General features: G+C 43.5%; 1 protein-coding gene across 1 annotated transcript; it reads right to left on the bottom strand.

Annotated features, from left to right (window-relative positions):
• Positions 1–5,500: 5,500 nt before the first annotated feature.
• Positions 5,501–15,572, bottom strand: LOC109630435 (uncharacterized). The gene is made up of 5 exons (XM_020088646.2): positions 12,819–15,572; positions 10,063–10,235; positions 8,685–8,797; positions 6,965–7,079; positions 5,501–5,777 (listed from the first exon to the last, which is right to left on the bottom strand). The coding sequence occupies exons 1-5, from the start codon at positions 15,280–15,282 to the stop codon at positions 5,646–5,648; spliced, it is 2,997 nt and encodes a 998-aa protein (XP_019944205.2). The 5' UTR covers positions 15,283–15,572; the 3' UTR covers positions 5,501–5,645.
• Between the last annotated feature and the right edge of the window lie 1,148 nt (positions 15,573–16,720).

The raw sequence follows: 16,720 nt of genomic DNA, 5'->3' as shown, positions 1-16,720 counted from the left end.
AGCACGAACACAGAGGGGTTGAAGGAAATGGTGGAATGAAATTTTATGGATGGGAAGTAAAAAATATGCAGCTTCAGAGATGTTAGAAGAAGTTTTCCAGGGTTTACATTTCTGACCGGGTTCTTTCAGGATAGAATCTACATGTAAATTACTTTTACAATACACTCCTGCACATTGCTCGTCAGACATTTGAACAGCCTTTGTGAAGAAAATATATCGTCACTCAAAAATCACTCGAATCAATGTCTTGGACATTTTGGGAAATGTACAATTTGTTTTCTGTGCCACAGTTTCAAAATGATGCCACTATATGTACTGTAAATAAAAAGATACCACCAGGGGCTGGTTAGCTTAACATATCATGATACAGGACAACGGAACTGCTACACCCTAACCCCCCAAATCCCCAAATCATGATTCTATTTAAAGTTAGAGAAACTCTTAATGTTACACATTATACATATTCTATTCTTTTTCATCTGTCTTATGGATGTGTTTGGTCCAATGTAGTGATCATGTCTGTGGTAAAGGTTTGATGATAACCATTAGAAAGTTTATTCTCTCCCACCCATTGCAAAAAAATAAGGAGTGGACCAAAGAGCGGATTTGGAGAATCATTACACTCAATTAATCTGTATAAAAACCAAGAATAATTACAATCTCACCAAAGCCCAAGCTCTTGTTTTCACCCCCAGTCACAGTACAACACCCTCACCACTCTCTGCTTCTCCTGAAAGTTACACTGTCTTGTTTTTTTGGTGTTTATGTAAAAGGCCGGCTGACTCATGCAGTGTCGACGGCGGGGTCAGGGCAGTCTGCCGCCCGTAGGCCTGTTTTCTACCCCGCAGTACAAAGCTGTGTTATCACAGCTCTGCAGGCAGCTGCTCTGACTCAGCAGAACAAAGCCTTTAACTCTTTCTGCACCGCAGCAGCCTCATGTTCACAGCATCTAAATACAGGATCACACTGTTGAGAATGGATTAAATCAACATGTAAAGCAGCTTAGGTCTTTAACATTTCCTGAGAAATAAGCAGGCAAACCTGCAATGAATATTATTGATCTATTTCAATAAATCCTGAGCCCGATCACTGTTTATCCTGTGATGTGCGAAGATATGTCAAGGTGCAGGCAGGGGCGTTGCAAAATTAACTCAAGCTGAGGTGGGGCCCCCCAAGAACAGCTGATTGCATTAGTCCAGAGTGATGTAGTGGGCCCCCTCTTGATTAATAAATCAGCTCCGGGGTCGAAAACCTCCTAGTGAGGCCCCGTGCTATCAGCTTTCTGCAAAAAGCTTTGTAATGTAAGAGGTTTGGTTGATGACTAGAAGACTGAATGTGTGCATGAGGTGCCTGTGATGATGGTGGAGGTTTGCACTTACACTACTGTTGTTTACGTTCACGCAACGTTTGCACTTTGTTCGTAATTTTGATTTTAAAGGAACACTTTGAAGATTAGAATGATGGGGTTTGGCCTCATGTGTTGTTTTCAGTTCGGTTCTATGTAGGGCCCCCATGTTCCTTTTGCCTGCGACCCTTAAAGTCCCTCGTAACACGCCCGGGTGCAGGTAGTGAATATTCTCTCACTAACACACACATGAACATGTAAACATCTCAACATGTGGATCAAGATGTTGCTTTGAAAAACAAGTAGAAGTGTCACATTGAGCTGTTTGCTCTGTGTGGTGATGGTGACATGTATCAGCAGCTCTTTTTTAATATTATCCACTGAGTCCTACATTTGGTTCATTTGATATAATTTACTGACTTATTTACTTTCTCTGAATTGTTTTCACTAATAGTTTTCCTCCCTGGTTTTGCTTTCTTTTCTTCAAGCATTTTATTATCATGGGATGTTTGTGTCCTTTTGTTTTCTTTGATTTCCATGACATTTTGTGCAGTGGTGGGGCATGACCAATGGAAGAGCCAATTTAATTTCTGTGAGGATCCAGGAATCTTTTTTCTTTTTTTTTGTTCTTCAACATTTTCTTGATGAAAAACAAATCATATTTAGGGATTTTTTATTTTTAAAAAACTTAAATGGAATTTAAATGTGGTTTTATAGTCTGTTAGGCCTTGGTTTAGGTCTGAGCTCAACTCAGCCACATTCTGGTTTTATTTTTGTCTTTGTCCTTCACTCATCTATTTTAATATTTCAATGATTTATCTTTATCATTTCATCTTTCTTTGTTTTCTTGCCTTTCCTGTTTCTAATTTTACAACAGTGTTCCTTCACTTCCTGTTAATATCGCATGGAGGGGTGGGTGTTTTTATTTATTTTAGTCTGGGAAGCTTTTTATGCTACATGGTTTATATGGAGCGTGCTTTACAAGTCTGAAGAATTGATCATTTTGCAGTGTCAGGTTTTTTTCTTCTGCATAAGAACCTGCTGTGGACGTTTCAGAAAAAGATACACATCTGGAATAATCCTGCAACATTTCACGTGGAGCAGGGAGCTCGACGGCAGCGTGATGAATTTCACACCGACCACATGTCGGTGGTCACGAGTCTGATGAAACTAAACACAAACCTCACAAACATCCCTTGTTGTTACTGGATTTAAATATCATTAACATCATCCTAACATCAACATTACAAGTTTCAATCACTTCTTCTGTGAAGTAAATCATGCATCAACTAATGACTCACTCAGACCTGCTTGATTTCACTTTTAAAAAGCTGGATGTATCTTTCCCCCTCGTCTTGTGTTTTTCGTTCGCCTGATGATGAAACTGAGGAAGCGGTCATCACGCGGTATCATTTTATTACATCAGTTACCAAGGCAACATCACCCTCTTCCTCATTGAACAGATCAGAAAATATTCATCTTTTTCTTTTTCAGAAATTTCTATTTTCTACAAATGGCCGACACACACACACACAAACGATTTGTTTCTGAATTTCATCACAAATATTGACGAGTGAAATATACAACGAAAGGTAAAATCAACTTTCTGACATGAGATAATGACATAATGTGCAAGTCTAAACTAAAAATGGGCAGTGAATCCCGACATGTTGACAATAATCTCAAAATATATATCATTTTGATTGGCAGCTCGATTCAAGTTTGGCCCAAGAAGTGAACTCAATTGCAAAAAAAAGAAAAAAGAAGATGCATTCACATGACAAAACAGTCTGTCGGAAAAAAACAAGACAAAACAACAGAAGAAATCATCCCATGCCAGAGTTTTTGTTTGTTGACCGCTGCATCTGACGCGTTTCTCCTGAACGTGTCTGTAATGATTCTGTGATGTCGTGTAAACATTAGCACTTTCTCTGGTGTCCTTGTCGCACCAACTGGAAGACAAGCTTGTTGGAACCAAAACTATGGGTAAGGTTCATTCCCATCAGTTTTTTTCTTCTTTCTGTTACACAATGAAAGAACATGCATCACTCTGCAAACTGTAAAATTCAAAAGTCATCGCATCTGGAAACAGGATCCTAATCCCCTTATAGCTGCTTTCAGACGCACATCGAAGTCCTGACATTTTTCTGAAATTATCCCGAGGCTCTGTATGCGAGGAGGCAAATGTCCGAGTCAGTTGGACATTTTCCGGAACCTTTACTGCAGCCCCCATGTGAAATGTCCGAATGAGCTCATGTGAGAATACAACAGGAAAACGACCTGAAATTCACAGTGAGTGAGTGACGGACACAAAACTGGCGGTATACAAATATCCATCTATCCATTTTCTATAACGCTTTTCCTTTCAAGGAGCACAGGGGAGCTAGAGCCAATGCAAGCTGCGTGAGAGTTGTTGTTGCTGTACCCCAGGTTGTACCCCAGCCATTAACCTGACCCCAGTGTGAAGGTCTATGCACTGCAGGAGACCACGTAGACAAAAAGAAAACAAGTAAACTCCACATAGAAAGACCCTGAACAAACTGCGGTTTGAAACAAAAACCTTGTGCTGCAAGGCACCAGCACTAACTACTGCACCACAGTGTCTCCCAAACCAGAAAAATCAGGATGATGAAGAGGATCCACAGACAAAGGTGTCGACGTAGAAATAAGAAATTCGAGAGCTTTTGGCTTTAAGGATCGACGCCAGGTTCATTGTGTCATTACGTCCTTGTTCCAGACATTTTCTCATCGTCAACGACCTTAACAATTTCCTGCTGCGTTCTTCAAACTCTGGAAAATGTCAGAACCCAATTTTCCAGACAATTCTATCTTGCCCGACACGGTGATGACATATTTCTCTGTTACTTTTAATTATAACTAAACAAAGGGATGAGAATGAGTTTTAACATTTAGTGAGAATGTGACACTGAGCACAGTTGTGCATGTGACAGGCCACGCAGGGTCTGACACTGCAGGCTTCTGCTGCAGAGAGAGAAACTGAAGGAGGAGGCTAGAGAAGCTGTTACAGCACATTTGACTGAGATAACCACAGCCTCTCGTCCTCTAATGAAACCAAAACATCAGGTCTGAGAGGTTGACTGGAGCTTCATGTGTTCGCATCGTATCATCTGTTGTCATTCATCAGCACTGAATTTGACAGATAAAATACTGTAAACTATTTCTTTTATGCCCAGACTGTATAAACCGTCTCTTCTCTTCTATTTCCACATGACATCCGTTCTTCAAACCTCTCACAGCAACAAATCTTCTCATTGGTTGAACTCTTTGTTTCTGTTTGACTCTCTGGATGTGACAAGTAAATCATATTTCATTGCATAAAGCAGCAGATATGAGAGGGAGAACGTGAGGAAAGAAAAAACGATCCACAAAGAAATAACAGAAGTTGATCTGTTAGCAGCATGTCAACCATTCAGAATCCTCAATTCCATGGTCATGATTCATGCATCAGCTCATTAAGATTGAATTCAACCACTGAGACTGTTTCTGCCAAGCGAGTGGCTCTGCCTCCGAGACAAACACGACTCAGAGAAGGTTGTAGAACATCTCCATTTTTCCAGCGATTATTTCAATGTCCTTAATTCAACGTGTCAGTGTTTCTGAAGTTACAGCATCTTCTATGATGAAGTAAATTTAATCTGAATGTTTGACTCATCCTGCAGCCGGACACTTTTCCATTTCGTTTTCCATCAAAATGGAAAACGTTGACATTAAACTTATAAATCACCATTAAGAGCCGACTCTCTGCTGTCCGGCAAATCAAAAGTGAGAAATGAACAATTAATTAGATGAATACTGGTAAACTGTATGTTTCATTTCATGGGGCCTTTCATTTCTCTTCAATCACTGGATGTGTTGCTTAAATGTTAGTTAAAAAGTGGAGAAATGAGAGTGTTCTAACTTTTGATTGAATTACTTTAGACTTAACAACCTTTTCAGATAATAATATAACAGGAGGAATAAATACGAGGGTGGACGCCCCCCAACACGGTGGTGAGTGAGCACCTTGGACCCTCAGGTCTCGAACATGTTGATAAAAGAAAATCAAACTGGGAGGTTGGTGTTGAACATGACGGCAGATGTGCGATGAAAGATTTCTGCACCAGTTCAACAGGAGACGACGTCGCTCCACTTTCACGGGTTCAGTCTTCTCAGCGCCTCAGGTTGGTCAAATGGTCAGAGTTTAAACAGCAGAGAGTTGCAGAGTCTTGATGAACCTGTGGTCGATCTGTCCGACTCAGCTCGGTTTAAAACCCTCAGTTCTTCAAGTATAACTCAAGAGTTACTCCATGACGTTTCTGTTGTAGTCGTATGACAGCCGTCGCTTGGCGGCAGCGTTCTGGACGTGCTGATTGGCCGAGGGGAGGCCGGGGGAGAGACGCCGGTTGGTTGTCCAGGGAGCAGGTCTGCTTTCCTGAAACACAATCAAATGTCGTGATAAAACAAAAGCAAAAACAGTTACACATCCCACTGATTAAAAACACACAGGATGAATGATTAGAGAGAAAATTAATTTTAAACGCAATAATTGACTGAAGTGAATTACCTCGGTTTCTGGATCAAGTTTTATCTGATCTTATTCATGAAGCAAAAATTCTGACTTTTGACATTTTATTGAATGAATATATCCTTTACTAACTTTATAAGTATAATAATATATATAACTAAAGTAAAGTACACTTGCAGTATGTAGTTTCTCAATTTGTTAGTGTTATAGCACATTTAATGGGAGATTAATTTAACAGCAGTCAATTATAATTATAAATTCATAGAGCAACATAATAATAATATATAATAATAATATAATATCTCAATATATATAAATAATAATGATAAATTGTATAGCATTTTTAACAATGCTCAGAGACACTCTATAGAGAAAGCAAATACAAGCAAATAACTAGAAATATAAATGAGACATATCACACATGGATCATTTTGTCATTTTAAATCTTGATTTGATGAAGAAAAGACTTTAGTTTAATATCTTTTAAAACATTTGACATTTAATAATCCTTCTCGTGACTTTTACTGTGTCACTCATTTGTATAATATTCTGTGACAGATTAGATGGAATCATTAGCAAATAAGAAACAAATCAGCATCCAACGGCTAATTCATGAGCAGCTAACAGGTGCTTTGTCTGGGACTCAGAGAAGAAGTTGGGGAAATACAAGATCCACCAGTAAAATACTGAAACATAAACATTCTACACATTTTAAAGAGGAAACTACAAGTTCTGCAGGTTCTTCGACATGTTTCCAGCTGTTTGATATGACGCGTTCTGTGTGAGCGGTGTTTTTGCATACAGCAGCGGTCAAATGATTTGCATAGAGCTGCAGTTTTCAAGGCCATCGGTCAAACAGCATCACTTTACATAGAAACCCTGAAGCCTCACACAGTGGACACTGAGCGCTCTGTTCATGCTCTCACATGAAACGAAGAGAAATGCAGAGAGATTGCGTGTGTCGGAGAATTCACTGTAAAATCCGATTCTTTTGTGACTGAACGCTGAAACATGTCAGCGTGACGCGAGTCAAGTGACACTTTCTGTCGTGCGGCCGTTCCCATGTTTGTTCATGCGGCTGAGCCGTTACTCACGGTGGGAGGCGGCTCCAGTGGGAGGGTCGTCAGCAGCAGGTCACGAGACACACCACTGGCTCTCTTGTATCTCTGACCAATCATTTTGTTCAAGTCATGGAAACCGTCCAACAACCTGTGACATCAAACACGGACACAGAGGAAACAATGACATTAGGGACATATGTTAAATTATAGCTTTTTATAAAATACAGATGTGCACTTTGTGTCAAAACATCATATTTACATTTTATCACATTAAGGGTTGGGCAATAAAACAATATCAGTAATTATTGTCATGTTTTTTATTAATAGCAATATATAAAAGGTTCATTATATATCAGTATTTATTTAGGTAAATTGAGGAGGTGTAACACATTATTGATTGACCTCAGATATGTCAAATGTTTTGTTGTTCATCAAATCAGTCTTTAAACTGAAAAGAAACAATGATGTGACATTTATCGTAAGAATGATCAATGTACACTCATTACTTTCGTTATCTATTGTGTTCATATCGTCCAGCACTGATCATATTTAACATATTTTCTTCATTATACCCAAACCAGCTGCACACTTGCATGACGTGTGTGTAAAAAGGTCACAGACAGACTGACTTTTTCTTCTACAGACAAAAGATTTAAATATGGTCATGATTTATTTAAACCTTTAATTTTAAATGTGGACTCTTCAGAGGAATAGGTCAAAACAGAACCCATTCAAGTTTGGTGCTTATCTGGATCAGGGGGCAGATCCAGGTACGTTTTATCTCTTGTCTGTGAGATGTGGATTTCTCAGAGAATAATTCATGGATCTTGTTGAAAACAACCAGACATGTTTAGGAGACTGATATTTATGTGTGTGTGCAATTTGGCGCAGCTTGATGGATTTTCAGGAGACTGCCGAGCATTATTTTATAAATGAAACTGAAAACTGACTGCTCCACTTCACAAACGTCAGTATTTCAGGACACCGTAATGGTCAAACCGTAACATGCATCACACACATTGTGAATCACTCACTGCTAGAGTCTAACTCCTACTTGCAGTTCACCACATTAACCACTTGGTGGCTACAAATTAATATATTGAATGCATCTGAGCTGCACATGTGACCACTTCAAATGAGGCCTTTGTTTGGACACTTCCTCCCGTGACCCATGACTTAGTTCATCAGAAACCAACTGAGCTGATGCACATGTAGAAATGTTTAAAACGCTCGGCTACGTTGCAAACTTGGTTCTCTGAGTGAAGAGACTATCGCTCCACTCCATTCCATGTGTACAGGGATGATCCCCCTGCTGTCAAGGTGCATGGATATTTTTTTTAAGACACACCAGCTTGCGTTGTTACCTTTGTTCTCTGGGTGAAGAGACTATCTACGTGTCTTTATTAGTGAAAACTGGAAAATGATTCCCCTCACTATGATTATGGTTATACAGCTATCATCCAGCAACTTCTGGTATGAATGAAGACACATTTTAACAGATTATTACATCCTATTACACTGCACAGAAATCAAATTGTTTTTAAATGAAAGCTCATGAAATTCAGAATCCTTCATTCTCTTCAAGCTAATTATAAGCAGATCATGTAGATGTTCCAGTGGCTTCTGATATCTCATCATCTAAAAACTGCAGAAATGAGTTCAAACAAACGCTAAACCCTGCAGAAAATCAAAACGATCTGGTTATGTAACCAAACATGAAGTGGACCCGGTGGAGAAGAAGAAGTCTACGTACCCTTGGTCCTGGCTGGCTCTGCCCCTGAGGAGCTGGGTCAGGGTGGGAACAGTGTCGAAGTCACATGGCGGTGAGCCCGGCAATGAGGGAAAGGCCTCAGTGAAGACAGACGTCTGCAGAGGAGACAGATGCACAGAGAGAAACATCAGAGAGACAGAAGAGAATAACACTGATGTTTTCTTCTGCCTGCTGCGCATGAGAAGATTTTCAAACCTTACCTGGTTTTAAAAATGTGACAGTCCGCAGACATAATGACAGATTAAATTACTTTTCATAATTTAATCGCAAGAACGCACACAACGATTTCTGAGCGGAAATTCCAGAGACTTGGAAACTCACAGAAACTCATATGATCAACTTCAGAATAAAGGCCTGGTCACACATACGAATGAATAAAACATTTGCTTCCTATGGTGAGTGAAAACGCAGGTCGACTTCACGCGTGGTTTCAACTTTGGTGAACCATCAATACTCGCTTCACATTTGTGCTTCTGTGACCGTGAACTAAAAACAAAGATGGAGGTGGCAGGTTGCACAAGTTTGTGTGAAGTTTTGCACAAAACAGGATTTTCTCTCAAACATACTGTTGCCACAATTCTGCACGTTTGTTTTTTTCCACCGTCCTCCTGGTGCGGGAAACAAAAGTCTTATTTACGCTGTAGTCCTCTTGACACCAGAATGCAACATCTGGTTGTGGGTTTCGTCCAGTCGCTGTTTACACTACACAAATCTCCCTGATTCAAATTGTAAATTTCAAACACGTTTGAGTTCTAGGATTCGAATTTGTGGATTTTCCAGTTACATTAAAATTGTCTGTGAGTGCATCAGACTAAAACCATCATTTGACAACATAATCAGCTTTGAATCAGCAAGAAGGCCTGAATCTGACCCCGAATCAGCCTGATTATCTTCCAGTGTGACGCAGACATTGAATAAAAGATTAGAAAGATAAGAAATTTGAATAAGTTCAAAAACTGCAGAAAAGTTCCAGCAGCTCATCACAGATTGACTTTCATGGCAGTTTGAGCAAACAGAACCCAACACTCACACTCTGCAGGATTTGGACAGAGCTAAATCTGCATCTTCTCTCTCAGTTAAATGTTAATGTCCAATGAGGAAAATAAAAAACCCTGACAGCTCAGAATAATCTGAATAAGACATCAGACACGTGGACAAAATACTGACTCATTTTAAAAACTTCGTCACCTAATCCCCAGGGCTGTGTCAGGTCCAGCTGTTTCCACGGTAACGGTGGAGTGGTGGCTACTGTATTATTGTTTTAAAGGAGACGTGATACATTTTCAGCAAAAGTATGCAAGCAATTTGCCTGCATGCAAACAAGCACCTATTGGACGTATGAACACGGAAACAACCGTACCAGGTTCTGATTGGCCGACGGCCTGTCTCTCCTCGCCTCCACAGCGCTGGTCGGCCACCACTGTCCCGCAACGTCTCGTCCTTCATCTGACGACGGAAAGGCTGTCCAGGCATCATCTGATTGGTGGAAGTTGCTGTCCGTCCAGCCCTGCGTCCACTGGGTCGACTCCCTGGCTGTTTCCCGACACACAGACACACACAGTTCAAAATAGCACCCCAGCAACATCCCAGTTATAATGTTTCTAACAAGAACTGCTGCCCTGTAGTTTCATTCCTCCGCCAACCAGTGCAGTTTCGGTCTAAAGTAGGTTGTTCGTTATTGCTTTGATGGAGAGACCCCTAGCAGCCAAAGTGACATACCGTATGGTTCAGGTACATCAATGTTAAATAAGGGTTAATGTATTGATCTGCATTAAACTACAGTACAGACATAATAATGTAACTAGGACAAACATTATTTAACATTCAAATCATGAAAGCAGTGAGCGTCACACTGAATTTTGTTGAATGTTGACAAATCTGTAAACATGGAGCTAAGTTATTTCTGCCTTAAACTCAGTGACATTGAGATGAATAAAATGTATCACTGAAAACTGATATTTAAACTACTTTAAACCAAAGAAATTGGGAAATCTGCAATCTCCAAAAATTCAACCAACTCCCTGAAAGTGCAGAGGTTCATATTTTAGTGAAGTTACAACTTGCAGAAAACTCCAGAGCACACTTCTGACAGCACCTCATAAATCCTCCTCTGATAAGCCTTCAGAAATAAAATATTTTTTTTATGTTGATAAGCTGAGATGATCTAAATAATGAGCAAACCTCAGCTTAGCCTTGTTCAGCCCTGCAGAGGAAACTGGGCTTCTAGGTGATTATCTAAAAGCAGCATAATGAGGGAACATAACGACTCATTAACACTGAGAGAAAAACAAAAAGGCACAAACACACACAGATGCCAAACAGCCACATACATGTGTCAGAGGGACTGAATAAGTGCCAGTTCATGCACTGTGAAAGAGTCTGAAGTCGTTAGGTCACGACAGAGTGTTTGAAAGCAATCAGCTTCGTTGAATGAGCAACGAGATCCAGGATTTGAAAAAGACACATTTCTTTATAGTTAGAACTGTTCCAGTTACATCACATCAGACTAAATTGTGCTTTGGTTCTAGATTGTTGTCCCTAGTTAGAAGTGGGCAGGGTTCAGCTGGAAAAAGTGATGCAACATACTGTGTATGAATGTGGAGTTTACCATAATTTAATCAAAATCAAACCAAAATCAGTTTCTGGCTCTTAAACTTAATAAAAATACAGAAGAACTTATCTGACCAAGCTTTGAACAAGATTATTGCTCATTACGTTAATGTGATTTAGATTTTAAACCATATATCCTGAGGCTTTAACAATCACTCGAGTCTCAATGTCTTGGACAGATTTTGTTTTTTCCAAAAATGAACCTGATCATGATAAAGTCTGCGACATTTCTGTCATGAAAACATCAATAGAGTGCAGACTTCTTTCAAATGTCTCCAGTGCATCACCTCATAACCTCTGTCTGTCAAGCTGGAGGTAGATGTGTGAGTTTCTAGAGACTTTCTCTGCCTGGCCTCCTTGTATAAAGTCCATACAAATCCAGGAGAAGTCGATGTTTGAACGCAGCAGCGGACCTCTGCTGGATTCACCGCTAGTGAATGGGGGGGGGTTGATGACACTTCTAACACGTGACAGATGCAACAATGAAATAACAAAAAGAAAACAAATCATCTCCTCGTGACACACACTTAGAAGACACCGACGAAGATGTCAAGAAAGTTTGTGGTGATAAGAGCTCGTGATGATGCTGTAAACATGATCACGTGATCTCCGCCATGGAGTTAGTACGTCACTTCCTGTGCCTGTCTGCTGCACCCGGGTGCTCCACCTCTTGCCTGAATGAACACAGAGGATTCGATGCTGTTGTGAACGCGCCTGTGCAGAAAACCTCCCCCTGTGTTGTGCATGTGTGAAAGACAAACTCTGGGTAAACTCCGTAGTGGCTCACATATCTCACATAGAACACATTTGGTGCAATTTGGACAAGTTCAATATTCAAAACTCTGAATAAACAAACGACTCAACAGCAGCAACGAAGACTGAATGTCCAGAGTCGAGCTTCACTGAACTTTGAATAAACAGGTCAACATCTCTTTGTGCAGCAGCAGCAGCTCTTTGCTTCAGGTTCTGTCCAGCAGCAGGTTTTTATTTGCTCAGCAGGTCGCTTTTACAGATTCAGACAGAAAACTGCACCAGCATCACCACAGGTCGAACAAACAGCCCATTCCAAACAGGCAGGCTTAGAACGGCCACTGCACTGGTTGTAGCAAAAGGGCTAAAACTTGCAAACTCACTGGCATGGCCCTTTAAACCTGAGCACATGCACACACATTCCTGAAACTGTACAAAAGGTTAACCTTGCACTAATGTATCGTGACTCACGCTCAGCAACACAGAAGCTGCTGATGTTTTCATGTCTTTAAATGTGCTTTTCTGACATATTTCAAAGTCTGTGCTCGGCTTCTGACGCCGCTCAGTGTCAGGCTTGTCAACTTATACCAAAGCTCCTCTGTCACATGTCGACTGACTGAACTACAGCTGCGAGAGAAACGCTGAAGGAGAGACAGAAAGAAGGAGAGACAGAAAGAGGGAGAGACAGAAAGAGGGAGAGATAGAGAGAGGGGGAGGGCTTGACAGTGGAGAGAGAACAACAATAATGAGACTCACCAGCACTCGCTCTGCTCCCACAAGGCACTGAGGCAGACATGGTGACCCCCTCGCTCCAGGCCAGCTCTCCGTCCGCTTGCATGAACACTCCAAACTCATCTTCCTCCTCCTCCTTCCTCCTGTCTGCAGTGGCCACGGTGGAACCCCTCTCCTCCTCCAGCTCTCTCCTGCACCGCCTCGTCCCTTCCTGACCTCCGTCTCTGGCCGGCGCTCTGAGCACCTCCTCCTCCTCCAGACAGGGTAGGCTGGTTGCCACGGATCCCAGGGGGGGCAGAGAGGGGTCAGGATTAGCCGGGGAGGCTGCAAGAAAGGTGGGGGGATCAGAGCAGGCGACATTAGGGAGGTCAGTGCTGCTCTCGCGGTTCTCCTCAGGATGGGTGACGCTGCAGGTGTCTCCATGGTTTTTCCTCCATCCTCTGGATCCGTCTGCAGAGTCCTGTCGCCTCTGCTCATCTTCTGCTGCACAGTTCTTCTCCACGTCTTTATAACTGTCCATCAGTGCGTCGCTAACGCGTGTCTCTTCCCTTGTGTGCTCATCATCACCTTCATTGCTGATACCGTCCAGCTCCCTCCCCCTGATCTCCTCACCTTCCTCAGGATTCAGCGTCTCCTCTCTTTTCTCCTCTGACTCCAGCTCCACTCTCTGCTCATTTTCACTTCTGTGACTGTTGCATCTGTTTTCTGTTTCACTCTCAAAGATGGAAGGATCTTTGAGACAGAGAAGGGAATATGAAGCTTCTCTCTCCTCCACCTCGATGCTGTTTTCCTCATGTTTGCAGAAGAGCTGAGGTTTCACAGCCTTCTTCTCATCAGACTCAACATCCAGCTCTTCTTTACCCACAATGCCTGAGTCCCCTTCATGATGCCACTCTGGGTGCTCTGCACGGCTCTTCTCTTGTACTCCTTCAACCCAACAAGTCTGGTGGTCAGCAGGGCAGATGCTGCCCTCTGCAGGAGTAGAGGCCTCAGGGTACACTGAAGCACTAATGGAGACAGGACGGGTGTAGATAGAGACGTCCTTGTAGCAGTCAGAGACAACTGTGAATTCAGGAGGAGTCTGACAGACACTCCTTTCCTCTTCTTTACTTTCAGCTGTCTCCCTGTCTTCATCTGCTTCTGCACAATCAGGAAATCCATTTACATTAGCCACTTTGTCTTCACATGGATTTTCAGTTGGTTCTCTGTCATTAAAACCTCCGCTGAGTCCAGACTGGACGTGAATGATATCATTGTTTTCGTTACGTGTTTTCAGAATCTCAGAGTTTGAATCCTGCTCTTCCTCTGAACAGCAGTGCATCCTGGGAGTGGTTTGCGTCTTCGGCTCCTCACTGCTGTCGGCCTCTCTAATCTCTTCACCATCACAGCCACTGGGGGATTGTGGGTGAAGGCAGTTAGATTCTAGGTCAGGGTTTGCCAAAGCCAAAACAGAATCAGAGGACTGTAACTCACAGGGGCCTCCTTCCTCCTCTTGCTTCTCCTTCCTCATTCCTCTCACATCTTCTCTCCTCGGACTCTCACCTCCCTCGCCCTCTTCCTGGCTCTCCCTTCTCTGCACTATCCTTCCACTCTGAGTTTTAGGAGAAACACTGTGGCAGCTTCTAGGACTTCTGCAAACTCCCTCTTTCTCTCTCTCTTTCTCCTGCCTGGCTCTCCGGCCATCCTGCTGCATGCTGGGAAACTGTTCACTGTGCAGACCTCCTTTGTCTTGCTCTTCCTGTCTTTCTCCTGCAGGTCCTTCCCTGCTCCTCTGCTGCCTCTCTTTGCTCACGCCCATTTTCTCACGGCCAGCTGCGTTACCAGACTTCCTCCATCTCCGGCCTGAACGCACTCTAACCCGGTTTGCTCCAGTCTGTGCCGGCAGATTTGACCCATTGTCCCTCCTCCCGGCTAGAGCGTCACTGCCTCCGACTCCTGTCTTCCCTCTCAGCCATCCTCCGACCCCGCTTGAGGCCACTGCACCGCTTGCACTCCCAGAACCAGGTTTAGCGGTTGAGTATAAACAGCTTCCTTTCTCAGTCCGCAGGAAGAGGCACTGAGTCTGCGTCTTCCCACTGCCCTCTGAGGTCTTCAGAGTGGCGACTGTTACCAAAGCTCCAATCCCAGCCTGTCTGGTATCCACCCCCAAGGGAAGACCATACCCCATACGACCCCACTCCCCACTCAGGTGCACATCTGCAGGCCGGGGGCCGGCAGTTGAGCCCCCGTGGCCTGTGAGTGGAGCTAGGGGGGCCTGACCTCCTCCCAGAAGACCACCAGCTTTGCAGCGGTTCTTTGAGCACAGGGCCCAAGCTCGGAGGCCCCTGATCAGCGGCAGGTCTCCCAGACCCAGTTCCAGGCGGCTGGGGAAGGGCAGGGAGGCTCTGGAGCACTTCTGGAGCATCTCCCGGGTGGAGCCTGACACGTTCAGACAGGGGTAGTTGTTGTTGTTATTCTGCTGGAGCATGATGCTCGTTGTTGGCCTCATCTATGTTGTATCAGTTTGTCCTCACTTATCCTTTATTAAAATTCAGCCCGTCAGGTCGAATTCTCATCGGTGAGAGGAAAAGCTGCCACTATCAGGAATCTATTCTAGATTCAGAGCAACAGTAAAAAGGTTTTGCGAAAACACAGAGGGCATCATGAAACAGCTGAAATCCTCTCAAGAGAAAATTCTTAGTTGCAGGAGATAAGTGACTCCACTTAATCTTGTACCTTAACAGTTCAACCTCATCTGGAGGTTTTGGACAAGAAACAAGTAAATCAGAGTCAGTTGTTTTGTGAAAGGGAGCTGGAGCGGCTCCAGATCCTCTGATGAAGAGAAGAAATGCTCAGGTCAGACGTTGAGCTGTCAGCGCTGAAAATAAGGAGAGGTTTCCCCCCACGATACTCCGTAACGGCGTCTTCAGAGCCTCTCGTCACTGTGGACTGACTCAGCTGTCACACAACAACCTGCAGGGGACAAAACAGGGAAATCAGGAGTCTGATGGAAAAAATGTGACGTGTGCTCACAATGAAACAGCAGCAAAGTGTTTTGATATCGTGAGGATGGCATCAGGAAGAGAAGACAGAAACGTCAAAGAGACTTTAAATGACTGATTCAGACTGACTCATGGATCTCATTTGTTTGTGGAGGAGGGAGTTTGTCAGAGGTCAAACGTTTGAGTCCAAGTGGCTCCACTCCTACACAAACAGGCCTCAGTTTGATTTCGAAAATAAATGCATCCATCCAAATGCGTCCATCACGGTGCCGGTTAGATGATTCGTTGCATCAGCCACGGAATCATCTCAGGGACTGAAGATGAAAACACAGGTGACTGTAATCCTCTGAACACCCACTGCTCATGCCCACACAGCTGAGAGGATTTTACAAAAAGTGAACGAGTAAGCAGGTTTAGCCACCTGTGATGAAGAGGAGTCAAACCAGCACAACCTGAGAGGAAGAAGCCTTTTCTCACCTCAGTGTCTCCTCAGGCTGTGGATGAAGAGTCCTCCTCTCTGCCTCCTCATTGTTTACAGGAGCCTGTTCAACCCTCCCTGGAGATGGAGCATCCTTCTCTGGGCTCAGGATCATCCGTCCACTCGGCCTGCACCACCACCACCAGCCCCTCCGCTGCCGCTGCTGCACAACCAACCCGTCCGATGCCTTTCAGCGCCGTCCCATCGCCTGGATTCAGAGGCCCAGCACAGCCCTGGGTGTTTGCTCCGTGTCTCGGTCACTGCGCATCAGCTCCTCCACCGCTGAGGCTTCACCGTGCGCCGCCGCATCTCTCCGCAGCGCGCACGATGACGGAGCTGGTTCCTCCTGCAGCCCACTCACACGGAGGGAGGGCGATTCATGCCACACAGCGGCAGGGAGAGGAGATGAAAGCGGAAGTGTATGAGGGCTTGTTGGTGCCACACTCAAACCGCTATTTCACTGATCC

Source organism: Paralichthys olivaceus, chromosome 11, assembly GCF_024713975.1.
Source record: "Paralichthys olivaceus isolate ysfri-2021 chromosome 11, ASM2471397v2, whole genome shotgun sequence".
Lineage (NCBI taxonomy): Eukaryota > Metazoa > Chordata > Actinopteri > Pleuronectiformes > Paralichthyidae > Paralichthys > Paralichthys olivaceus.
Note: the sequence above shows the minus strand (reverse complement) of the source record. Positions and strands in the feature narration are given on the sequence as shown.